General features: G+C 48.0%; 1 protein-coding gene across 3 annotated transcripts in view; it reads left to right on the top strand.

The window, feature by feature from the left end:
- PNPLA7 (patatin like phospholipase domain containing 7) overlaps nucleotides 1-27,460 on the top strand; it is a 2,986,886-nt gene that overhangs the window by 884,472 nt on the left and 2,074,954 nt on the right. For all 3 annotated transcript variants that reach the window (XM_069609797.1, XM_069609798.1, XM_069609799.1), the window contains one exon: nucleotides 18,949-19,096. In XM_069609797.1, the coding sequence (XP_069465898.1) occupies nucleotides 18,949-19,096 (148 nt within the window). The remainder of the gene's footprint in view (nucleotides 1-18,948; nucleotides 19,097-27,460) is intronic.

The following is a 27,460-nucleotide window of genomic DNA, read 5'->3' as shown; positions in this document are numbered from 1 at the left end:
CTATCCCTACCTGGAAGTTGAGAGCGCAAGCTCTGACTGATTTAGCATATAGAATTAGCGTGGCAGAGGGTGTGAGTAAATATTTTGAGGAGAACAAGGGCAGTGCTCTTGATTACAGGATGATATGGGGAGGCTTTTTAAGGTGGTAATCCTTGGGGATTGCATGGCGGTCACAGGTGGAGTTAAAGCCACGCTGACTAATACATTGGAGAGAGTGGAGGGGAGGATTAAGGCAACATAAATCACTCTGGCAGGAAGGGAAGGTGGGGAGGGTGGCTGAGAATCCGAGGCCGAACATAATGGAAATAAAGGATGGCTGTGGGGAGACATGGATGGCTGGCTCTGAAACTAATAATCTATTTGCGGCATCAGGATTAACTGGACTAAGTGCTGTCTGTTTCTCCACGCCCCCGAGAGACTCTGTGCGGCTGAAATGACGAGTGGAGATGGGAAAAACATAGGCCGATGGAGTCCTTTACTAGCCCCCTATTAGGGAGGCGTGATACTGCTCCTGCGGGCGATCTGGTGGCCCCTGTGGGTATGGAGCCCCTCTTAGCGGCCATGTAATCCGGATTTGCTTCACTTAATACCAAATTGGATGATATAGTTGGCACCATTGGTTCCCTTCGGTCCCGTTTGGACAAAGAAAGCGGGCGCATTACTGAGGCAGAGACCAGGATCAGCGATCTAGACAGGGTTGAGTCTCACGACCAGCTACTTACCCGTCCGTGCAAAATGCGAGGATTTGGAATCGAGATCTCAGCGAAATAATGTCCGGATAGTCGGGGTTCCTGAAAATGCGGCCAGGGGGCCCATGGAGAAATTGGTGGAGGACTTTCAGAAGTCTTTATATGGGGAGGTTCAATTTTTGGCGCAATTCCTAGTGGAACACGCTTACCGCACACTAGCTTCTGTTCCGCGGCTCCTGAACTATTGAGACAGAGACTATCCAGGGAAGGGGAATCACTCCAGTATACCTCCAGCATCATTCACATTTACCCAGATTTTTCTGCAGGGGTGCAGGCGGCGAGGCGATCCGTTGACCCGGTAAAGCGAATGTTGCGCCAACGGCAAACACAGTATGCAATCCTATTCCCATCCAAGTTGCACATTCATCATGGAGGTAGGGAGGCAGCATTTCTTCGAGAGTCCAGCGGAGGCAATACAATATATTGAAGCATCAATCCCTCTACCGGTATGGCAAGCTTCAGACAACATGTGACTTTCTAGTGGGTCCTCCCATGCCATGTATCCTGAGAGAGGTTCACCAGCCGTTGATTTGATGGAGTCCTTTGTTGTTATGCTATTTTGTGGCCTAAGACCGTAACTTGACTCTGTCGGGTAGTTCTCTTGATATTAGGTGAGTTGCTACTCGCACTGTTTTCCTTGAGAGTTCAAAGGGGGGGTGGGAGGGTAGAGGGATTGCACAGTCTGGTTGGGGATGACTGTGAGGGTGAAAGGAGTCGGGAGGGGATGGGGTTAATGGCACAAAGTTGACAGACAACTTGTTTATTGCCATGTTACAAGATATATTGTCACAGGTGGAAATATTTGGGGGTGCTATAGGTCATGCTGGGAAAAGACTATACTGATAGGGTGAACCTGTTACCCGTTTCACATGGAACATGCTGGCGTGGAGGGTAAAACATCTGAACAAAGCGAGGAAGCTGTTGGCGTACTTGACCAGGCATAATCCTAAATCCTGATGCTACAGGAAATGCACGCCCTGGGCCCTGCACATGAATGTTTGGCCCCAAATGGGGGTGTCAAAGATACTATACTAATTGCTCCTCACGGTCCAGGCCGGTGCTCACTCTTGTGCATCATTTCAGGTGACGAACAGTTGCATCGATCCTGGGGCAGGGAGTTTGTGCTGGTTAATACCTATGGACCCTACATTGTCAACCCCGCATTTTATAATTCAGTCATGAACATACTGGTGCGTCCGAAGGCCACCCCTTAATTTGGGAGGGGACTTAAACACGGTCCTAGATGAGGTTGTGGATCGTTCTGCCATGGCTCCTCGTGGGCTATCTGCCACAGCGCAAACTCTTATCCATATTATGCATCACTAACAGTTATCAGGCATTTGGAGGCGTTTGCACCTAGGGGGGAGGGAGTACACATATTATTCAACAGTACATAACTCGATGTCTAGAATAGATTTCTGGCTCTTCTCCTCTGAGCTGGAAGCAGATGTGCAGCGCTGTGAGATATTACCATGCACGCTCTTTGATCATTCTCCCGTAGCATTGTTCATTGTACTGGAACGACAGCCGCGACCCCGCCCCTTGTGGAGGATGGCGCCGTCCATCCATGTTACTGGACCCTGGGCTGGTTACTACCCTTCAGGATAAAATAGATAACTTTTTCACAATTAATGCTTTGTCTGTGCCCTCGTCTTCCATAACATTAATACAAGGGTTGCTCTTGTCAATGTCGGGAGTTCTTAAATCTATTAGGGATGAATTGAGCGAGGTGGAAGTGCAGATACGTGGGCTGGGAAATTAATATGACAGGACGAAGGACGGAGCCTTGCTGCGGGCGATCAAATGGAACTTGTTGAAGTTCCAGGAGTTTGTAGACAGGCAGGTGATGTACATGGTCAAGCCCATGCAGGCTCAGAGATATGCAGAGACAGTCAGGCCAGGTTGATGGTCCGATCGCAGAGTCACGCACATCCCATTACTAGTATCCTGCCTGCGACCCTTTGGTGAGGTGGTTGTCACTAATCAAGGCATTAATGCTGTGTTTCATTATTGTTATTCTGCGTTATATGCTAATGCTGACTTATGTTCAGAGGTGAGTTTAGAGGAATACCTGGCAGACATTGCTCTTCCTGCACTACTCGAGGAGGCCAGACATGCTCTGGATCTTCCGGTATCGGTTGAGGAGGTGTGTGATGCAATAATGGCCCTGGCGCCCGGTAAGGCGCCTGGGTCGGATGGACTTGGGGTTGAATTATACAAGGAGTTTAGGGCAACCTTGGCCCCCAGACTGCTGCAGGTATGGGAGTAGTCATTGGAATAAGGGTTCCTGACAACCTCTTTCAGAGAGGCTTTTACCACTGTATTGTTAAAGCCCAGTAACCCCCCCCCCTGAGGAGACCTTCTTGTATAGGCTATTGTATTTAATAAATGTGATGCTAAAGTGTTCGCCATGGTGTTGGCTACTCGGCTGCTGCCATATATGGCCAATCTGGTCCACCCGTACCAATCCGGATTTATCCCCAGCAGGCACACAGCACTAAATCTCAGGAGATTATTCTGCTTAATTTATCAACTCAACCCACAGGCTAAGGCAGTTGCTGCCTCATTGAATGCCGTGAAGGCCTTTGATTCGGTGTCATGGCTGTACTTGTTTAATGTTTTGAGACGATTTCAGTTTGGTCAATACTTCATTCATTGTATACTGCTGCTGTACTGCCATCCTACAGCTAGGGTCCGCACCAATCTTCAGGTGTCACAGAAGTTGCGGCTTAGCAGAGGGACGCGGCAAGGGTGCCCGCTCTCCCCCCTACTTTTTGAGCTTACCATAAAGCCGCTTGCTGCATGGATGAGGGCGATACATCGACATAGGGGCATTCGTATAATGGGGCCGACACAGGTGATTTCAGTGTACGCGAACGATACCCTCCTATATATGCAGAACCCTGTAACTAATTTAGGGCCAGTGATGGATACAGTGAATGAGTTCTCCAGTTACTCTGAGTATAGAGTGAATCGGTCTAAGTCTGAATTATTCCTGCTTACTGGTTCCACCGTTCAGCCTGCTGAGATGATGGGCTTCAGGAGGGTCCCCTTGCATTTTAGGTACTTGGGTATTATGGTCTCTAGATCGCAGAAATCATTGTACATTGACAATCATGTGGGCTACTTGCAACAGCTCAGCGCTAAGCTGCGGGTGTGGGCTGGTCTCCCTATCTCATTGCATGGGCAGTTTTCACTATTAAAAATGATGGTGCTCCCCAAACTATTGTACTATTTCTGCAATGTCCCTATCTGACCGGGTAGGACTTTTTTTGGAGACTGAGGTCACTGGCGGTGGGCTTTTTATGGGTGGCGGGGGCTGCTAGAATCAGTTGGGAACAATTTACAGAACCATACGAGCGGGGTGGCCTGGCGGCACCTGACTTCGAGCTTTATTTTTTGGCAGCAAAGGCACATTTTGCAGGGTATTGGTATTCATCAGAGGCAAAGGTGGTACATCTGGCTCAAGAGAAATATGGGGCGGTCCCCATGTACATTAAATCTGTCCGGTCTACTGAAAAATATGTCTATTCTTGCTCCTTCTACCCGGTCCGTACCACAGTGAATGCGTGGTCTAGGATCTTCTGCAGAATGCCAGTCGCGGCACCTTGCAACAGAGCGATTCCCTTATGGAATTTTCCTGGTCTCCTTCCCACATACGATACCGGAATGTATAGGGCATGGGGTAGCGACATACAGCTTGTGCTGGGGGATTTATATCCTGTGGGTAGGTTTGTATCTTTAGAGGAGTTCAGGGCTAAAATGGGGGAGGTAATTTCACAAGGACTCTACAGCATTACCACATCAGAGATGCTGCCCAAACGGTTATGGCCATCTTTCCCACTGAATCCTGAAACACATGAGTGTATCACCACAATAGTAGATTGAGTAGATGGTGGGCGGATGTTGTCGAAATTGTATGGTGCGATTCAAACTAATTGAGATACTAAAAATAGGGCGCGTATGAAGTGGGAGCGTGATTTGAATTGTGAATTCTCTGATGACCAGTGGAGAAGGTGATGTCTCCTCACCAAGGCAGTGTCAATGAATGCTGGATATCGGTTAATTCAGTTTAAAGTACTTCAGCAGCTGCACTATACCCCTGCCAGGACTGCCAAATGTTTCCGTGGGTCTGCGAATGTATGCTTATAATGTAGGGCTACGCCTGCTAACACCCGTCATATGTTTTGGGAATGATCCCCTATCATTCGATATTGGCAGGCAATTGCTGAGACGTTAGATGCTATTCTCCAGCATGGGATCTGGCATGGATTCACATGCTCATGAATATTCCCCGTCGTTAGGTTGGGAATCCTCGGTAAAGAAAAAATCAGTATCAGTTTCGTTTCTGATCTGTCTTTCTTAGTAGTAACCAATCACTGATCTCTGGGTCATACTGCCCCCAGCCAATGACTGCCCTCTCCCTAAGCCCCGCCTCTGGCAGCCATCCTCAGATTTTTACCGCACGCTCAAGTGTTGGGAGTCCTCGTGTTTAGCTTTCGAGTTTTTTACTGCGTTTTCACGTTTTTTCAGGAGATTTTCTCATTTTTTCGGTTTAATCGAGCCTCAAGCTCCACCGTTTCTACTTCCGAAAATGGGGACCCGTTTCGGAATCCTTCTACGCCCCTCAAGGGTGAAGTTTTTGTCGAGTTTATACTTCTTGGAGGATTCCGGAAGATCTGCGGCCTACCTCAACGGACATGGCCCAAGACAAGGGAAGCTCGACGCCCGGATCCAAGTTGTTCAGGTGCTGCCCTGGATGCGGATTACAGAACGTTTTCAAGGAGGACGAGCATTCGCGATGTCTCTACTGCCTTCATGAGGACAAAACGCATGTGGAGAAAGACTGTGCGTTCTGCAAGAACCTTTCGGAACGGACCAAACAAGATTGTCGTTCCCGCCTCGCCGCCCGGCTGGAGAAGGGCACAGCAGGTGAGAAGGCGAAGAGGAAGTCTGAGTGGGCTTCTAAGTCCTGTGAGGGCGCTCCGGCGACGGGGGCCCAACAGAAGACCAAGCTCCGCGGGCACCGGGAGCGCCGAAAGATCGGGCTCTTCGGTTGCCAAGCAGGGCGCTACTTCCCTGGCACGTTCCACCACGAGCCAGCGCTCTGGTTCGGGGAAGAGGAAGTCCGAGAACCCGGGTAGGCCGCTGGAGCGGACCCGGTCGATCTCTAAGGGGGAGCGAGGCGCTGACCCTCCCCCCAAGGCGAAGGCCCAGGACGCACCTAAGGTGGTGAGGGCTTTGATCCATCCGGCAAAGGCCTCTACCGAAGTGGTCGCTGCGACCCTGGCGAAGCCGGCTGAGACTACGCCTGTGGAAACGCCCTCCGGGCCCAGAGTATCCCTGCCACCGCAGAGGGATTCCTCTTTCCAGCCCATCGCTAAGACCCCAGTGAAGCCCCCGGCTGAAAAAGAGGGGGGGCCGGTGGCCATTACAGACTAGGAATCAGCCTCTGAGGAGGAACTGGTGGAAACCGAGAAGGGCCTCAACGAAAGGTCCATAGGCCTCAACGAGAGGACCTTAGGCCTCAACGAGAGGTCCTTAGGCCTCAACGAGAGGTTCATAGGCCTCAACGAGAGGTTCGAGAAAGTTCGATCCCAGGGGGCGGTCCCCGCTGACGTGATCGAAGATAGCGACGATGACGACGAACAGGGCACAGTGGAGCGGCCATCCCGTCCGTCGCAGCCATTGCCCGAGCCCCAGGATAGCTCGGTGGCCATTTTGTTGGCAATCCAATCCTTATGCACCGAGATAAGGACGAGATTTCCACAGACCCCGACGGAGGATCCAGAACCAGGCCCGTCGTGAAGCCCTCCGAACAAGCGGAGGAGAGTCCACCCCGCTCCACCCTTTGTGCCGGCGAGACCGGTGGACCCCTCATCCCCCTTGCCAGACCCTAGAGAGGATACGGCGACGGATACAGCGACGGAGACGGACGATGACGGCGGCGATGACACAGCGGACATCCCGTCGTCACCCCCCCTGCGGGCGTCTCCAGCCAACGAAATTGGCTCTTTCCACGCCATGATAACCAGGGCATCCAAGCTCTTCCAGCTCTGCCCTGAAGAACAGAAAAGGAGGGGTTTCTGTACCAACGACGAGAGGCCAAGAGGAAGACCGTCCTCACGGTGCCCTTACTCGACGACATCTGGGAGGAGGGGCTTGCTGTCCTCAAGAACCCTTCCACGACACCCGCCAAGAGGGACAGGTACGAGAAGAAGTACTGAGTCCCCGATGCTGCCCCCTTGTGCCTCAGGGCCCAGCCCACGCCCGACTCTGTCGTCTCGGCAGCGGCTAAGAAGAAGGCAGCGGGTGCAGCGGCTTCAACTTCCACTTCCCCGCCGGACAGCGAGGGTAAGAAGTTGGACTCTATGGGACGACGAGTCATCTCGTCGGCGGCAACGACGATTAAGGGGGCCAATGCCTTAGTGATCGTGGCCCGCTACGACAGGGAGCTCTGGTTCAAGATAGCTCCCCTGCTAGACTTCCTGCCTGATGACAAAAGGGCGGAGGCCCTAGAAATTCTGCAGGAAGGCGAGGTGGCGTCGGATCACGCCATAACGGTGGCAAAGGACATTGCCAATAACGGATTTCACCAACTGGGCAACAGAGTTTGCCTCTGGCAACGAGGATGGCTCAAGGCGACAGACTTTCGCCAGGACATCCAGACCAGGGTGTTGGACATGCCGTTCGACGGCAACAACCTTTTTGGTAAGGCGGTGGATGAGTCCCTACAGGCCATCAAGACCTACTCGGAGACGGCCCGGGCCCTAGGGGTGCTTCAACAGCGGTGGCCCTTTCGGAGCTCCGGAGGCAGACAGGGTGCCTCCAAAGGATCCAGCGGTGGCTCCTCCACTTACCGCCAGGCGGCCCACTCCTCTTCCCAGGAGGCCTACAGAGGTCGCGGCAAGCAAGGGGGTTCCCGCCGCCGTCGCCAAGGAGGCCAAGGCGGCGGCCGCCTCCAAGCAAGACTGACCCGGCCGGGTTGTCGGGCCCCCACCAAAGCACCCCGGTGGGAGGCCGGTTGACGAAGTTCGTCAGCGTGTGGGAGTCCATCTCGACTGACCGTTGGGTGTTGGACACCCTGGCCAACGGGCACTCGATGGAATTCCAAAAGAAGTGCCCTCGCATTCCTCCCATGGCCAGGAAGGAGAATCACGTCCCTCAACTACTGTTGGAGGTAAAGGCGATGCTCAAAGGTGCCATCAAGCTCGTCCCCAAAGGGCTACGGGGCTCCGGAGTGTACTCAAGGTACTTCCTCGTCAGAAAGAAGACAGGCGGTTGGCGCCCCATCCTGGACCTGCGTCGCTTAAACAAGTACATCAAGGCAGAGAAATTCAGGATGGTCACCCTTCAGCTGGGACAGCTGGAGGAAGGCGACTTCCTATCGTCTTTGGACCTGGAGGATGCTTACTTCCACATCCCTATTCTAAAAAGGCACAGGAAGTTCCTCAGGTTCGTGGTTCAGGGACGCCACTACCAATTCAGGGCCCTACCGTTCGGATTAAAGTCAGCACCCAGGGTTTTCACCAAATGCCTGGCACCAGTGGCGGCACGGCTGCGTCTGCAGGGGATCCACGTTTACCCCTACCTGGACGACTGGCTAATCCGGGCAAGGACAAGGGAACTCGCCGTCGAACACACGGCGAGGACCGTCCGGTTGCTCACGGAGCTGGGGTTCGCCATCAACTACCCCAAATCCCACCTGGTTCCATCGCAGATGGCGCTGTTTCTGGGAGCGAAGTTCAATACAGTGGAGCAGAGAGGACCAAGACCATCCTGGGCAAGGTGCGGCGCCTGCTAGCAACGGACGTGGCCAGGGTGAGGTCCATCAAGTCCCTCCTCGGGATGATGTCCTCATCCATCCATCTATCTTGTACCCCTTTGCAGACTTCGGATGCGTCCGCTACAGGAGTTTCTCGACACCCGCTGGCTTTAAGCAAGGGGCTGTTTCGAGGACAGGATCCCTCTCGACGAGGAGTTCCGTCGGGCGATCTTATGGTGGGGCATCCGTGCTCACCTCACGACGGGCATGGAATTTCAGATCCCGGCGTTTCTGGAGACGGTGACAACAGACGCCTCTCTGGAGGGTTGGGGGCCCACACCGGAGACCTCCACGCAAGAGGCCTTTGGCTCCCGGAGGAGAGGTCTCTCCACATCAACGTTCTGGAGCTCCGAGCAGTGTTCTGGGCTCTCAAGTCGTTCCTTCTGTCCCTCAAGGGCAAAGTGGTGAGCATCTTCACCGACGACACCACCACGATGTTCTATATACGGAAGCAAGGAGACACCAGATCCCCAGCCCTATCCAAGGAGGCCCAGGATCTGTGGCACTGGGCCGTCGCCCAGGGGATGTTTCTGGTTCCCTTCCAACTGGCAGGAATAAAAAACACCATCGCGGACTCGCTCAGCAGGGAGCTGCGCTCGTGCCACGAGTGGGAACTGCGCCAGGACCAGCGGATCGACTCTTCCAACGATGGGGCAAACCCCAGATCGACCTGTTCGCGACGGCGACAAGCTCCAAGTGCCAGAGGTTCGCCAGCAGGTTCCCACAGCCGAGGAGCATGGGCGATGCTTTCTCGTTCCCTTGGGATGGCCTGTTTCTATACGCGTTCCCTCCGTTGCCATTGCTGCTCCGCCTCATCAACCAGCTCAAGAACTCCAGGTGCAGGATGATCCTCGTTGCACCGGCGTGGCCGAGGCAGATCTGGTTCCCGGACCTTCTGGACTTGTCATTGTCCCCACCAGTCAAGCTGTCGGCGGACGCAGATCTTCTCTCCAGAGAAAGAGGCGCCATTCTCCATCACGACCCACAGTCGCTGAACTTGCAGGCCTGGCTCCTGCAGCACTAGGGTTTGGAGGGTACGATATCCCGGCTGATTGCAGAGAGGTTCTTGCAAAGGCCAGGGCGTCCTCAACTCTCAAGTGTTACGGTCATAAATGGAAGAGGTTCTCTGTCTGGTGCCGTGCACAGAAGATTAACCCTCTGCGGATTACGCCCCTCAAGTGCTGCCGTACCTACTGTCGCTGGCCAAAACTGGACTGGCTCACGCCTCCATAAAAATACATCTGGCTGCCATCTCCCGATATACCAGGACTGCGGGACGGTCGTCCTTGTGGTCTCATCGCCTGGTAAAGGAATTTATGAAGGGACGATTCCGATCATTCCCGCCGGTGAAGGCCCGTGCCCCGGCGTGGGAGCTTAATGTGGTGCTGACCAGGCTAATGGGAGCCCCATTCGAGCCTATGCATTCGCGCCTTTGAAGTTCCTGTCATGGAAGACAGCGTTCCTCGTGGCCATCACCTCTGCACGACGAGTGGGAGAGATTCAGGCCCTATCTTGCAAGCCTCCATACTTGACTTTTCATGACACGAGGGTAGTGCTGAGGACGCACCCCTCCTTCATGCCCAAGGTGCCGTCGGACTTCTCACCTCAACGAGCCCTTGGTATTACTAGTTTTCTTCCCGTCGCATTCGACGCCGGCCGAGAGGACTTTGCACTCGCTGGATGTAGCTAGAGCGCTCAAGTTCTACGTGGACCGCACAAAGAGTTTTCGGAAGACGTCACAACTGTTTGTGAACTTTGGGTCTGTGAATCAATGGAAGGCTCTCTCGAAGACTTCCATTTCCAGATGGCTCTCCGGCTGCATCATGCATTGTCACCGGTTGGCAAACCGACCGCTGACCGGCCGTCCGAGAGCCCATTCGACCAGAGCGATCACTGCTACCACGGCGATCCTGTCTGGTGTGCCCCTGCTGGACATCTGCAGGGCTGCTACGTGGAGGTCGACGCACCCCTTCACAAGATTCTACTGCGTCGATCGGGACTCCAGGGAGGAGTCCAGGGTCGGCCAGGCAGTGCTGCGCAACCTGTTCGCTTAAGGTGAGCCTGGTGAGGAGGTAAGAGATGCTTGATGTTGAGTTGTGGTATTGCTTAATGTTGAGCCTGTTGCCACCTCCCGTGGTTTTGCATGTGTATACTGCTATGTATTCTTTTATTCATGAGCATGTGAATCCATGCCAGACCCCATGCTGGAGAAGGAACAAGTTACTTACCTGTAACCCTCCCACCTACCCCTCTGCGGCTCTTCACTTGGTCATACTGCCACTTGGCGTGCTACCAAATCTGAGGATGGCTGCCAGAGGCGGGGCTTAGGGAGAGGGCAGTCATTGGCTGGGGGCAGTATGACCCAGAGATCAGTGATTGGTTACTACTAAGAAAGACAGATCAGAAACGAAACTGATACTGATTTTTTCTTTACCGAGGATTCCCAGCCTGACGACGGGGAATATTCATGAGCATGTGAATCCATGCCAGACCCATGCTAGAGAACAACAGTTACAGGTAAGTAACTTGTTCCTTGTCGATGTTCCCCCTACTATGCCCCCCTAAAATATTTGTTTGCCGATATTGGTAAAGTGTCGACAGTCACCAGAAGGTTTTTCAATTTGGCCTGTATGGTTGCTAAAAAATGTATCCTTCGCTACTGGAAATCTAAACTGGCTCTGACACATGGAGAGCGGCTGCGGGACTTGCTATAAACCAATGAGCAGGAGGAGACTTTTCTTGTCACAATACCTACAACCTGTAGCCCCAAGAATATCTGGGCCCTGCTGCGCCTATATTTGGCTCTGACTGGTGATTCGAACACTAACCAGTAACAGTGGGCATAGAGGATGGCTATGGTGCCCCTTCAATACAGGGGCGGACTTTGATTATTGTAGGTTATTGGCCTGTGGACTCAGACCTGGCCCCTCTCTATTACGTCATGTATTGCATATACCATTATGCGTCACTGTCATGTAAACTGTCTGTCTTGTTAAATAAGGTTTAAAAGAATAAATAAAAAGGGATATTATGGCAGATGGTCTTCGAGAGAAGTCCCTCAGGCGACCAAAACAGAGCCAGGAACAAAAAGACAGGGGAGGAGGGGGAGAGAAAAATGTTGAGGGGCTCTACAATCTCTAAAATAGGAATTCTGGCTTAACACATTGCAATTTCACATTTTGCTTTCTTTTACACGGAATCAAACCAATAGTTTGCAAATTGGTCTCCCTTGAACCCGTGGAAAATAAATGTTGGAGAGGTGCACACACAGACTATTGAGATTCAAATCACACTTAGTTTCAATCACTTTAAACAAAATTAAGAAGAAATGTAGGTGCTCCTGTGTGTATGTATCTTGGCTAGAAGAAAGGAACTAACGTGAAAATGAGAGGTGCACCAGATTTTTGGGGACAAGCACAGGACACACTTTTGGCTGAGGTAGTCAGTATAATTTTTGATAAGGTAAATTAATGTTAGACAAATTAAAATACTTTTAATGAAGATTTCTTTTTAAGTAAATAGTTGCTTTTCAATACAGCAATACTTAATAATAAAGGATCTCTTGATGCTCACCAATGAGTACAATCATCACATTAATTCATGTAAATTCGTACAAATGTAATCAAAAGGTACATAAATGCAGCATTTTCAACATTTCAATGTTATATAAGTGATATATACAGAATTTTAAGACAACTCCCATCTCCTATAAGGGGCAAACAGCACTTTTGGTGATCTAAAAGGTATAGTGCAGCTCCTTGTATACTACGCGTTTCTGGCGAGGTAGACCTTCATCAGGTATGGGACTTGGAATGATTGCTGCAAAAAATGGATACTGTATGGTGTAAGTAGGGATTTACTTTTTTAAAGTAATTAACAACTTCATTAGAGGTTAAACCGGTAATTAACTGACCTGTGTTTCACAGTGTTTCCAAATGAACGTGCTAAATGTTCAGCAAGTCATATCAATCTGTATTGGGAGACTCCTTTTGTTCAGTGATGAGGATCCTAGGATGAAAGAGAATACTTTCACAGCTAAGTACAATGTGACCACGTGTGGGACCAGTCACTTCAGGGGAAGCGCTGGGTCCCACATCACAGACATATGTTTGATTTTAAAAGGTGATGCTGTTAAATAAAGTAATCATCGGTTTGATTTATTAAATATATAGGCGCATCATTTCCGAGGATCAAGACTATACACGCAAAGCGGAACTACTTACAGACAAATTACTCCAAAGAGGATTTGACACAGTTTCTGTCAAACAGTGTGCTGAGAGAGTTAAAAATGTTACAAGAACGGATGCATTGACACCAAAACAATGCAAATCGACAGAGAAATTGGTATATGTTACCACTTACCCTCAACAGAGCTCCTGGAGATCTTCGCCCTTTGGAGGTGTTGCTCTCAGCCAGACAGCCCACAACAATGTCCCTGTACCGTTTGCGTAAGTTCTGCGACTGGTGCAGGGTTCAGAATGTGGATCTTTTTGCATGTGACATTCCCATGGTTCTGTCTTTTTTGCTTTCTTTGTCCCACAGGGGCTTGCAAGTGGGTACCGTTAAAGGTTACCTGGCGGTGCTGTCCATATTTAAGCGCTCGTCTGAAGAGTGTTCCTATTTTAAAATTCCTTTAACTTCTCAGTTTCTGAAAGGGCTCACTAATGTGTTCCCTCCGTCACCTTTCCAGGTGCCCGGTTGGGATTTGATCCTTGTTCTCAAGTTTCTGATGGGTGCTCCGTTTGAGCCTTTGCATTCATGCCCTTTGAGACTGTTAACTCTTAAAACTGTATTTTTGGTTGCGGTCACTTCTGCTCGCAGAGTGAGTAAGTTACAGGCACTTTCAGTTAAGCCACCCTTCACTGTGTTTCATAAGGACAGGGTTGTCCTTAGAGTTCGTCCTTCCTTTCTTCCGAAGGTGGTGTCGGAATTTCATTTAGGCCAGAAGGTTGTTCTTCTGGCGTTTTATCCTCCTCCACATCCTGGTAAGGAAAAGGAGAGGCTCCATAGGCTTGATCCTAGGAGAGCGTTAAGCTTTTATATTTCACGCATGTCCCGGGTCAGAGTGGACGATCAACTCTTCATTGGTTACGCTGGAAAGCGTTTGGGACAAGCTGTGACGAAGCAGACTTTGTCTCGCTGGATTATTCTGGCTATCTCTGAGTGTTGCCGCTTGGCGGGTAAAGACCCACCGGTCGGCTTGCGGGCCCATTCTACCAGGGGTATGGCTGCCTCTACTGCCCTACAGAGGGGCGTTCTTATTCGTAACATCTGTGATGCAGCCACCTGGGCTTCGGTACATACTTTTGTACGTCACTACTCCCTCGATTCCATCCGTGGGCAGGATCTGGCCTTTGGCAAGGCGGTCCTTTACTCCGCAATTTGATTGGGCATTCTAAATTTCTGTTTTCTAAATTCTTTTCCCACCTCCTTGCATTGGTACTGCTTTGGGAGTCTGTCATAGATATGGAATACGTCCGAGGACCCAATCCCCTCGAAGAACAGGTTACTCTCTTACCTGGTAACGTTCTTTCGATGGGATGGTCCGACGACATATTCCATATCGCTCCCTCCCTGCCTTCCCCGCTACAGAATTTCTTATGAGAATGCAGCTTAAGTTTCCGCAAGGCTTTGTGTGTCAGACTGGCAGAAGACTGGTGCCACACATTCTGGGGAAAAAAACTACAACTGAGGCTACAGGCGTCATGCGTCCTACTTATAACATATGGTGACGTCGGCCGTCGGAGGAGGTCCTCGAGGGCAGCGTATCTACGTCATCGACACAGGACGCAGACGCCAAAGATTTTCCGAAGCAGCACAGCTGTGGTGATTACATGTCATAGATATGGAACGCATAGATATGGAATATGTCGTCGGACCAGCCCTTCGAAAGAACGTTACCAGGTAAGAGAGTAACTTGTTCTTCTATATGTTATCCCTGGAAGATAGGATATCACAGTCCAAGACCAACCTTAAACTTTGGGAATAAAAGAGAAGATGGTGGACTCAACAAGAATTTTGTATTCCAGGCTGAAACCAGTTGACAATGTGAGGCACTTGCCAAATATCAGTCTTGCCCAATCCAGGGAACATAGCAAAGGGTACCGAAGTACCACCCTTCTAATGCAGCTCTCACATTTACTGAGTCTGGTGGATAATGAGAGAACCTGCAAATCTAGCAGGACTTTCACCTACCCTCTTCTCAGACAACTGGTGATGCTGTCTACAGCAGCAAAAAAGTCCTGGTACTCGAGGACATCAGAGCGGAACCTTTGGGTAGTGCGGGAAGGGTGAACCCCTTGAAATTGGAAGGCAACAAGATATACAGATTCCCAGACCTGAGTGTAGGGTTTATGGCCAGGAGGAGAAACATTTAGAGATTTAGAAGTCATTGCCGGTTTTATGGGTTACTGCTATTGTGCGGCAGCCAGCAAAGTTGAATTTGGTGCACCAGCAGCAGAAAATGACGTTTACTAATCATGCAATAACAGAATGCATTTTGGAGAGTTTGCAGGCTACTTGGCTGTGCATGACTCTGGTACACCGCCTTGAATTTTGTTATTTGCTCCCAAATTTTGTGTACAGTTGCGGCTTTGCTTTATTTGCTCCACAATTACCATTTGCCCAACTGCTAATGAGCAGCATTGGGGGTGGGGGTAAACTGAGGGATCACAGAGCATACTTGTAGTTGTAAGACGACTGTTATTGGGTTAAGTTATCATGATGTTGCTTTAGCCACCTCCTCCCACCTGAGTTCACAATGATTGTCTCATCTCTGCCACAGTATCCCATTGTTTTCATGACAACAATTCCTTCAAAGTAATTACTTTGAAATGACTTTGATAAATACGGATAGATGTGGGTTATGGAGTTAAAAGGAGGTGGACAGGGGGTGGGGTACGGGTAGTAGTGAAGGGGAAGAAGAGGTATCGGTTGCCCCTAAAATAAAAATAAAATTAAAGTCGGAGCAAATATTCTAAGTAATTACTTAAAATACAACAAAGTGATTTGGGTCGTTGAAATAACATGGAACCCTCTGTCCCATATCTGTTTCTTCCATTCCAAAGTTTTCTCTTTTACCGGCCTTTCTTCTTTGTATCCTGACCACCCTGATTATGCTATGGAGCTTTCTTTCTCCTTCCAGCGCCTTAGTACTTTTCCACTTATTGTCTGCATATGATGATCTGGCACTCGGAAATCTTTATTCTAAAACTCGGTTGGGTTATGTAGTACTTTGGAGTTCCTAACTGAAAAAGGCAGACGTTGGTTTCTTTGTCTTTGTGCTATGTTCCTGAACCTTAATCTGATTAAATATTGTAAAAAGCCTGATTTACAAGCATACACACGAATGTCACCCATCGATTAAAGGTCTTTCAGAGGATGAATTTACTTGTAAGGTGTTTTAATCTTTAGGGGAGCATGCATGTGTTTATGGGAAATTAAATAGTGTCCTATGCATGTTGGAACTCTCTTCATTAAATAGTTGTGACAAGGTGCTCAACGAGTCATAAGACAAATCCAATACATTTTCAGTTTTTTTAAAATAAAAATGGTATTACACACATGCAGTTGGGGCTTACCGTCTGGGTGGGATCCAAGTACACCTTTCCCTCAACCTTTGAGGGTGATCCCACCTACCTGTCCCAATCTCCCTACTCAAACCCGTTGTAATGCAGTGGCAATTCATTATAGTTAGGGTACCCCTACTCTGTGGTCTACATCTGTCCTCGGTAGGGCCTAGCAATTGAGGTCTTATCTCTCTTACTCCTTCAGGGGCTTCTTAGGAGACCAAGCGGGGTAGTCTGATTGACCTGGAGCCCTTTTCCTCCAGTTGACTGTCTCACAACCTTTTCCTCACTTGCCTCTCTCCTGTCCACCTTTCTAGCTCTCTCTCTCTATCTCCCCCTCGTTCTTTTTTTCTTCTTACTTGATGCTGGGCTTATCGCTTTCTCTCCCTTGTCCTGTCTCCACCCTCCACCTCCCTCCTAATCCTATCTGCTTTACGCCAAATCTCACCCCTATGAACACTACCGTGCCTCTGCTCTCCTTCACCCATCTGTCTCACACTTCCCTCGCCTCCCTCCTCTCCCTCTCTAAACCAGCCTGACCCCCCTCCAAAATTACCTCCATCCACTCTCACACTCCCACCCAATCAGTACCCCTTTCTAAGCCTCCATGTACCTTAGCATCATGTCTCTGGAAACCCCACCTCCCACCTCCACCCCTCCTTAAGTCTTTTCCAAGTCCTCCTTCAGCTGCTACACACTGCTCTCTGGCATTTTGCTCCTGCTTTCCTGACCTGACCGCTATACCTCTTATTGTCAAATTTCTCTGCTGGATTTGTATAGCCCTTCTCTTCCTGCCTGGAAGCTTCCCTCTACTTTCATTGGCTACTCGAGTTAGCAGATTGCTTGGACCAATCTCCTGTCTGAGCTATCCCCTGTGAGGGCCGGAACGTCTCCTGAAAGTCTCCATAAGGACTTTAGCCCTGCAACCTTTTGAGCATCCATTTTTGAAATGTGGTTACTGTGATCGTCTTATGTAGGATACTGCCATGCCTTTCCAGCCAGACTTCATTTTTAACTCTGTTCATTAGTAATGCCTCTGAGCATTTGTCTGTCTTTACTGGTACACATGTAATGCATTTCTAAAGTTCCACCTGAGCTTGGAGAACAATGACAAACAGTTTTGCTACTTTACCTAGCAAACATATGTTGATCTTGTTGCTGGTGAGAGCCAGAAATTATCAGCAATGTAATTCCTCTGCTTTGAAGTAAATGGTATGGGGCTAGGCTTTAAAAGCCCATATGCAGTCTTTGGGGTTAGCAGTCACAACGCCTTTCCTGGCATCAACCTTGGTTTATAGTTCCGGAGGGTGAGGATTCCATATCTTTACAACTTTCACACACAGGATTGCGCAATTACCCCAACCAAGATGGCGCAGAGGAGGGAGATCTACCTGGGTAGGTGTAGGGGTACTTCCAAGAGTCAGTCGTTGATGACCTCCGCACCCTTTGCGTCATCCACCTCAGCACCTCTTTGACGTCTCTGCAGCTAGTCCATGTAGGCTATTGTTTCCTGTTCCTCCAAAAGCCTCCAACCATACCCCACCCCCCTTGCTTCCGAGCTTGGATCCAGAGCCTTTGCTCCTGGAGGGGCTGGCTGTTGTGATGGCCAAAGGAGCGGTGGAAGTAGTCCCTGTTTCCGAAGAAGCAGCCAGTTGGCAAGCCCGGTATGTTTTTAGAGTCTAAAAAGTGGCGAGGCACTGATCCTATTACGGACCTGGGGGGTGTGAACCAGTTCCTGAGGAACGACCAGTTCAATATGGTGACATACAGAGAAATGTTACAGGCTTTGCAGTGCCAGGACGGATTTTTGTCATTGGATCTCCAGGACGCTTATTTTCATGTGCTGATCCCCCCAAAGCACAGGAAATTATGAGGGTTCATATCTATTTTTAAGAAATGAGTTACCAGTGTTTTTTCCTCCCCCCTTCCAAGTAAGAGGAGAGTTTGCAATAGGGCACACAGTTTTCATGTGGCAATAACAACCCAGTTCTGTCACAAGGATCATCTCTTCATTCCATTTTCATAGTCACGTTTGGGCCATGGAGTGACAAAGGAGACCTCATCTTGATGGCTTGTTTTGTGCATAACAGAGTGTATGAGAAGGTAGGCAAGGAGGCCCTGCCTGTGCCTCGGGCTCATTCTACCAGAGGAGCGGCAGCCTCTTCAGCATTGCAAAGAGTGATGTTATTGAACGAAATCTGTCGGGCTGCAACATGGTCCTTATTACACATGTTTTCCAATCAATTTTAGTTTGAATTTGTTGGCTGACAGGTATTCGTGTTTCGTAAAGGCGTTCTTGCAGAGTTTCCTTTTGTAGGTTTGCACCAATCAAGAAAAATAGAAGAGATTAAAAAAGGTCATCTCATTCTTGCATTCCTCCTTGCATATAAAACGAGGAGGAAGGAAAGTAGGTGAAGGCCTTCTTTAAACTGTTATATTTTTCAATGTTCTTGACTGGTTTATTTGCAGTTTTGTGGCTTTCATTTGTCCCTAGTCATGCTTTCGCCTGACTGCTGTGCACTAGGGAGAAAAAAAATGTGGTTAAAAGCCTAGTGAGTGCTGTTTATGCAGAGAGATATCACGTTGAGTAGTCAGAGCATCAGAGTGAATCGTTGTTGAGCTCAGTCCTTTTTTCTTAACGACGACTATTTTATCCCCTACATTTGTTTCCAAGATGCCCTTTTGTATACGTTGAGAGCCTTAGATGAACTGGAGGCAATAAATCTTGTATCACATATGTAAGGGTGCCCATGACTGACTAATATGTTTGATTTGCCATTATACCTCTGCTTGTATATAATTATAGGAAAGCCAAGCGATTCCACTGGTGTCTGTCGCCAGTGTAACATCCGGAGCAGGTCCCGGTAAAGTGGTGAGGCGACAGAGTTATCCTGCGACTGGAGGGGATGAACCTGGAAACAAGGGGGAGAAAGCTGCTGAGCTTTTTGAACCAGGTAACTTTTGTGTTGATGTTGTGGTTTTCACTTATGTGCTTGCCAATAACATATGCATTTTACTTTGTGTGGTTGGTGTGTTTTCTTAGCATAAGGTTCCCATGTAGGGTAATGTCACAGCAGTAGTTTCATAAACTTTCCGTCTCTGAACTCCGCTCTGCTATAGATTAATACATGTATTTTTGTACTTTGTTTTGGACCCTTTGGTATATCCATGACTACTGAAATTATGTGGCAAAGTATATCCTAGTTATGTGGCTTGGCAGTCTGAACAGCATTGCAAGGACAATGCATTTTATGCTCCTTTTCATGCAAGTAAAAGCACTTATGTGGCATGTGCTTTTGCGTTTGCTATTATGGCATTTTAACATGTTTGGATATGGCTACAGAACCGATCTTTATCCTTTGCAAATGAATGTTCAATTCAGCAGACAAAACTATATACACCCAATTGCATTTACGCCTGCCAAATAACCAGTAGCTGATTGTCTGTATTTTAGTATTTTTTAGTATTTTATTTATTTCTATAGCGCACCAGGCCCAGGGGCAACCGGGCGCTTAACTTAGTTACAACAAGATGAAGGCAGGACAAGGCATGTGACAGAGTATTACAGGAGTATTACAAGAAGTTTTACAAAATTTACAAAGTATACATTCAAGCGCATATAGATAAGGCAGTGATATACAGGATAGTTAATAATGGATGCGAAGTAGGTCAAAGTGCAAGTAGGGCAGTAAGCTGGTATTAGCTGTCTTGGGAGGATAGCCAAGCTTTGGTAAGGTGTTTGAATTTCAGGAAGGAAGGTTCTGCTCTAAGGTCATTGGGGAGTGAGTTCCAAAGTTTGGCTGCCAGGATGGGGAAGCTGGTTCCACCGTTGTGTGTTAACAACATTTATGTCACATCCAAGAGATTTCTAAGAGACCATTTCTACCTGTAAAACCGCCTATCTGAAAAATAATGGGTCAAATGCAATTTAACCACCTCTTTTTCTTAATCTCTGTCACATTATAGCGATTAAGAGCAACGCAATCTGTCTGAAAGGTAATGCAACTAGCACAAACATCTTGACCGAATGTGCCTCTTAGGGCCTTTTTGTTTTCATTTTTTAAATTAATGTGTCAATAGTTCCCAAATGAACTCTTCGCATAAACCAGGACAAAAAAGAATATTGAAAATACAAGCACACAAAGTAGAAACCGGAAAAGGATTGCTCACACAGGCAGATATACCCAAATTACATCAGCAATCACTTACAATCTAAAATGAATGTACAATTGCAAACTCTCATAATATGTAATGTCTGGCTTCATGCCTTGGACTCTAGTCTGGCTTCGAAGGCCTTCTATATGCCATACAGAACAAGTACTAGTTGCATGCTCCTTGCGTTGAGGCATTATGCCCAAAACACATCCTCCTGTATGGAAACTTAATTGTGAACAAACCCTTTCAAGTCATGCCTGTTCAGATCTATCAGGGATTTAGATCCTGTCAGTACGCGTTGGGCTGTTTCTAAAGTATTAGAATCTCCACACAAGCGTCAAAAGTGGCTTCACTGGGCATCCCCAACTGCAGCCCAAGGGTGGTTATATCGGAAGATGGTCAATTCTCAAGAGCAAATAAAACCTTCTCACCATTCCAGATGGGTACTTCACCAGATCATTTTGAGGCTTCATGTACGTATAACTTAACATATGAGTTCTGGGATAACGCCTTAGGGGTCGCCATAAGGCTATAACCCAATCCCAGGCGTCTAACTTGCGCACAAATTCCAACATAAGCCCACCATGCTCCTCTCACCAATTGGGAGTCCAATTAGTAAGTCTAAAGATGTCACGCACAAAGTCAACCCATATACATAATCTGCTGGTCGATTACTTTCTCATCATTACTGAGCTCATTAAGGATAGGAGCGGGTAAGTGGGTGCTTTAATCGCCTTTCTATACACAGCCCCTTTTTTCCTCAGTGCAAGGGATCTAAGAGACCTAAGCCAAAGCTCCAACCACACCCTTTCCACAGGAACTGCTTGGGCCAGATTCAGGATTGACCTCCGGAATTTCCCCTCCAACGCACATAGTCATTCAAAGTTGGACATCCCTAATGACTCTAGTCTATAAACTACTGCCGGACAAAAACTCTGCTTATAGAGCATAACAATCCCCTCATAAATGTAGCCTGCTGAGTTGTTGGCAAACCTTTTAATCATTAATCAGCAGGGTAAGGAGTCTAGCTTTCCTTTTCTGTTAATCCATGACTTCTGCGTATTTGCCCACTCCAAGCTCTAAACCCAGGTACTTATACTCTGGGACCATTTCAACGTTACACATGGGCAGAGATAGAAATGCCCTTTTCCTGTTCTGGTTTCCTTAGCACATGTATTTAGTTTTAGAGTTGTTCAGTACCAGGTCATTATCGACCGGGTACTTGCACAATGCCATGGTCATCCTATGCAGACCGACATAAGTGTGGTCCAGCAGGACGATGTCCGCATAGGACAACCAGTCTACGTGCACTCTTCTACTTTCCAGGGGATAGTTTTTTTACCAGCACCAAGTAGCCAGGCAGGTCTGCAATATACAGATTAAAGAGCAGCGGGACCGGCACACATCCTTGCTTGACCACACGGCTAATACCGACCTGGGCAGTGCCAGCCCCACCACTCCCCAACTGCACATACACTGTAGTGGATTCATGCAGCTGCATGATAGCTTCAAGCTGCCACTCATCGATACTGTACCTTTTGAGTTTTTGCCACAGTTTAGCACAGTACACAATGTCGAAGGCCGCCTTTAAGTTGACAAAGAGCACATGGAGCGCACTGGCGCCCCTCTCCAAAGATTTACCAATCAGAGTCTCAAGGAGCAGGATGTTATGTACTTTGGAGGAACACTTCCTGAATCCTGTTTGAAATGGGCCCAGTATCCAACTCGATTCGGCCCATCGCCACAGCACTTTGAGCAGGAGGGTGGGAATTACATCAAGCATAGAAAGAAGATAGTAATTAAAGGGGACACACCTACTCCCACGTTTATTTACTGGGATCAGGATCGCTCATTTCCAGGAACTGGGCACAGTTAAACCCCACTACAGATTACTTATTAAACAGGATAAGCAGGATGGATGACCACAACTGTGGAGCTTGCCACAACTGTGGAGCCATTGGGGCCAGACACTCTGGATTGTTTCAGACTTTTATTGTCTTTATTACCTTCTATATCCCCTGTCAAATATTAACTCAAAATGCAGGCCACGATGTGGGCCACAATCGACGGGTTTATCCCTGTCTTCAAGGAAAGTAAGGTCCGAATATTCCAGCCATTTACTCGCAGGAATAAGGTTAACTGTACGATGGGCAGAGCATCCATTGTACGTACCACAGACTTCCCATGTCCTTTTAGTATTGCCCCTCACCAATGCCTGTATCATTGGTTGCCACTGGACGTTTTTTAATGAGAATATATGTCTCTTAACCCATTTCCGATATTGTTTTTCTTTTATCTTTCTGATGTCATGGTGCAGAATCCAGGGGTCCTTTTGATTTCTATTGGTCACCCGTATCTCATGTCTACATCTGCTCTTAGCCGCTACAATCATCCTGTCATAGGGCTATTCACTCCGTCATGTCCATCTGTAAAGGAGACAGGACGTTTATCCACAGCAAATGAGTCCATCAACCGAGTAGTCCAGTCTTCAAAGCCAGTCAGATAGCACAGTGAGTAGAGCGCTTGCTTTGATATCTGTGCAGAGCCTGCTGACGCAGGTTCGAATCCCGGCAGGGCCAAACTCAGCCTTTCATCCTTCCAAGGTCGATAAATGAGCACCAACACACTGTGGGTAATAATAAGCAGCGCTCAGATACCTGAGGGTTCGTAGCACTATATAAATGCTAAATTATTATTATTATATATGGTTAATTTCCCAAGAGACTGTACATCAAGAGACACATCATTTGTCATATACTTACTGATTTTATTTATAGGTTATGGGCCGACCAACTTATTCGATTGCCACCCTGATTCACAACCCCTGCAACCGTAGGGAGTTCAATTCCCCCACAGCACTCATCTGAGTGAACAAAGACAGCATGCCGTAATCATTGTCAACCGTCAGAATTATTTCCAGTCTTCTGACATATTTAATAAAATCCCTGGAGCAAAAAAAAAGAATCAAGCAGTGCTTTCTTATTTCCATTCCTCCAAGTGAATGCACCAGGGACGTCGACCACAGTTCGACGGTTTAACATTGTCATTTCCTACTCATGTAGGAAGTTGGTCTACCGTTTTCCCTGCTTGTTGCTTTTAGTCTGTTTCAAAGCGCACTTGGCATTCACTCATTCATTAGCAGCCGATTTTTCCAAATCCCGACAATATGCATTGAGGTTACCTGCTAACAAGACAAGATCAGTTTCAGCCATATACCAGCTGGTTACTATGTCCATAATCATAATGGTGCCAAAGATTTCATTGGTAACCTTGACCCCTGGGGGTCATACACATTGATTAAAAGCAACACCCCACCCGTGTCTTCCTGATGCCACCTGATTTCTACTGCAAGAACATTTGTCACCGGCCTCTCCACACACACCCTGTGCCCCCATGCCATGTCTGACTCCAATGACCAATCCCTAGAGGGGCGTCCCACAGTCCCCTCGTAGCCAATTTCTGAAAGACAGCATAGCCTTCTTCTGAGAATTCAGAGGTCAAACAGCTCTCTTATAGCAAGAACAGCATGTAATCTTTATTTTTTTTTGGTTTGGCTGAAATAATTCAACCTTTCAATACAAAACAAATAATTTCCTTTTACAATTAGACATATATATATATATATATATATATATATATAACAGAACCAAAAGCTTCTTAAAAAACGATCTGCATTTGCTGAATACATTCCATTCATTTACATCTTTCAAACAATTGGCTTTGACATAAAATAAACAGCAACGGAAAGAAGAAAGGAAAAAAAAAGAAGATAGAACAAAAGGCAAATAAAAACCCTATAATCTACAGATGAGGTAGATAAATCATAACGTAATTTAACCTAGAGTTATTCCATTATAATTTCAATCCTTCCCATCTCGAGATTATCATTTTCTAATTTCAATTCATTCAAGAAATTCATTGTTGCATAGCCCTCTGTTCTCGAGTACACATGAAATAAATATTTCCATAGATCTTTCATTTCCATGTGTATTATATGTTCAAACAAATTCTTGAAATATTTGATTCTTAATCGGAAGCGCTTTAGCGGTGTCGGAAGCGGCCTCTGAACGTGTTGCTACTGACGAGCAGAGGTGCGGCTTGACACGCATTGCACGCATTGCGACGCTCGAGCAAGAGCGAGGGTTCTTTCCTCTAACGGAAAGTGCAGAGCCGAAAGAAGGAGCCGAAAGAAGGAAGCGAACGCGACGGGGAAAGAAGGAGCCGAAAGAAGGAAGCGAACGCGACAGGGTCGGGCCTGGGCGACGGGGCCGGGCTCCTGTGGGCTCCTGTGGGACTGCAATAGGGCGAATAAGGAGCCGTGTACTGCGTTGGTGCACCCCGCTCTGTGCTCACAGAAGGACGACGCGAGGCCCTCCGAGAGCGCGGCACAGGGGAAGAGCCCCGACGAGCTGGGTTGAGGCACTCTGTCCACCCATGAGGTGAGGAGGGCAAGCACTGACCTGCCTCATTGTATATTGGTGGGCAGCCCCCCCCCCTTCCACACCTCTCTTCCCCGTCCCAGTGGGTGCTCACGCTTGGTGAGTGCAGGGATCGACCTGCCTCACTGTATCCTGCAGGCAATACAGAAATAAAGGGGAGTGAGTGGTGGCTGGGGGTGGTGGGCCTTTGATTACACCTCTTGTGCAACTTCTTGCTGGGGCTCCAGAGGCAACTGCACAACGGTAGCCTCCACTCACGAGCCTGTTGGGGTGCACTGGGGGATCGATACCCAGTGCGCATATTTGCAAGTACCCTCTTATACGCCCTGAATAAGAAACCAATAGAGGTTCATAAGCCGGGGACTGCAGGCCACAGCCTTTGACCCGGTACCTCCCAGTGCGCTCTCAGCCTGCTTGCACTTACCCATTTGAAAGAGGGTGAAATAAAAAACGCTGTAATGCAGCGGGGAAAAAGAGCGCAGCATTCGACCTATAATTTACGGAATAACAGGATCCCTACTACAAAAGAACCAAAGGAGACCCACAGAAAGGGAAGCAAAGTAAAGAAAAACTCGAAATATACCTTACCTGTAGTACAGGGAGCCATTACGGAGTTTTTTCCTGTCAACCCCCCCCCCCTGAGACCAAATCTACCACAATTGAGGAGACGACCGAACCGGCAAATATAGGAGGCACCTCTCTAAGTTCATCTAACTTCGATGACATCGACAATAATTCACTGTTAGACCTATGTTTAACGATTCAGAGAGGGATGCAGACGCACATGCCACAGATAACACCTAAAGTTTCCTCTCCCCTGAAAGAAAATAACGTGAATATGGAAGCGGGGAGACATAATATATCTGGAAGCGGGGAACGTCTATCCCTCTCCCCGAACCTCGCAATGGCTTCAATGGAGGATGTGCCAGACCTTGAGACGGCTGAGAGCACAGGTTCTCAATCTACTGCTACACAGTTAGCTGAGCTCCAAACATCTGTAGCCTCACTCCAATTTGCTTTGAAGATACTACTACAGATGACGGGACGCATCTTATCCAACACCAATTCTATTTCCACGACATTAAACTCGAAGGATATCTTGCGAGAAGAAACTGAAGCGAACCTATCGGATGCTCTCCTAATAGCCGAGGCGATGGAAGAACAAGCTGACGAGAAGATGAGGGAATCGGTGCATGGGACACCCCATAATAATATTCTAATCGAAGATACTCCCTCGGAGGCAGAGGAACAAGACTTGGAACAGCGTCCCCAATCTCCCCTCACGCGCAAACAACGTAGAATGGCCAGAAAGGCCCTCAAAAATAAGCCAGCCACTATACATGCTCCATCCCCTATGACAGGGCCAGGACCTATATTTGAAACTCGTTCAAAAAAAGCTAGGAAAAGACAGACTAGAGCCGCTCTGCGAGCAGCAACAAAAAAAGGTCTGCTCACGGACTGGTTAGTCCCTGAAGATGAGGCTCAGGGCATGGTCCTTGAGGAAACTGTATTAGAGGACTCAGGGCCTGTCGATGAAGTAGGCTCGTCTTCCGACCTTGAGCCTGCCCCGGAGAAACGGTCCTCCGAGGACCAGACTAAGCATGCTCTCTTGGAACAGCAGGAGCAAGTGCCTGAAATCAAGACTAATCGCATATGCTTCATCAAGAATCTGTATCCTAGGAATAAGAACTCCTGGTTGGCACGCTCTGAGCTTCTAACTCGGCTACAACATATTCCACAACTGCGTATTCTGAAATCTGATGATTTTCTCTTCATCGAACCTCTGTCGGGCCCTAATCCTAATGTATCTGCCCTACATTGTGCTTTTCTTAATATTGTGCAACTATTGAGAAATTATAAAGAAGAACTGAGAGCGGTGGATATTGACATTGATGTAGACCCGCAAGAGAGGGATCCCTCAGCTATCTCTGAGGAACCAGTTGGGATCACATCCGCTAGTAATGAGTGCAATACAGGAGTTGGAGATAGTCCTTTATTGGTAGAAGTACAACTAGCACTCAAGTCCTTGTTAGATTCCTTACCCCAGCTGTTGCAAAATCATTGATGTTTATCATTACTCTCATGGAACTGTAGAGGCTTCTCACATCTTCTGAGGACAGACGGCTCTTCTGCCTTTTTACTGCAACATAGTTATATCTGTCTGCAGGAAACATGGTCAATTGACTCTTTGGTGTTAGACGGTTTTGCTATACATCAATCATTTGCGAAACGAGGCTGTAAGGGCCGCCCTTATGGTGGCCTGTTGACAGGGGTTACCAACACTATGAAGTCCCGGAAAATACAGTGTAATGCTGAAGATCAGTTACTGGTGGTGGAAGTAGAATATCCCACTGAAAATGGTAGTAGTAGATTCCTACTTATTAATCTGTATAATCCTCCGGGAGCTGTAGCAAGGGACACCTTACACGAGGCTATACAGGATATACTGTCCACTTGGACATTAAGAACTCGTAATATGGCCATCATTGTTGTGGGAGATTTTAATTGCCACATGACAGACGACACTCTTATATCCACCAACCAAGGGCTTAGTGAGAAGTGCCTGATGACCCATAGTAAGAGGGAGAACGAAGGACTTGAGTGGTTACAATTGTTTGAATGCTGGGACTTGGCGATGATTAATGGCCGCACTTTGGGCGACAGACCTGGGAAGCACACGTGGACAAACGGATCAGCATTTAGCACATTGGACTATATATTTAT

Source organism: Ambystoma mexicanum, chromosome 8 (assembly GCF_040938575.1).
Source record: "Ambystoma mexicanum isolate Mex_15411 chromosome 8, UKY_AmexF1_1, whole genome shotgun sequence".
NCBI classification, from domain to species: Eukaryota; Metazoa; Chordata; class Amphibia; order Caudata; family Ambystomatidae; genus Ambystoma; species Ambystoma mexicanum.
Note: the sequence above shows the minus strand (reverse complement) of the source record. Positions and strands in the feature narration are given on the sequence as shown.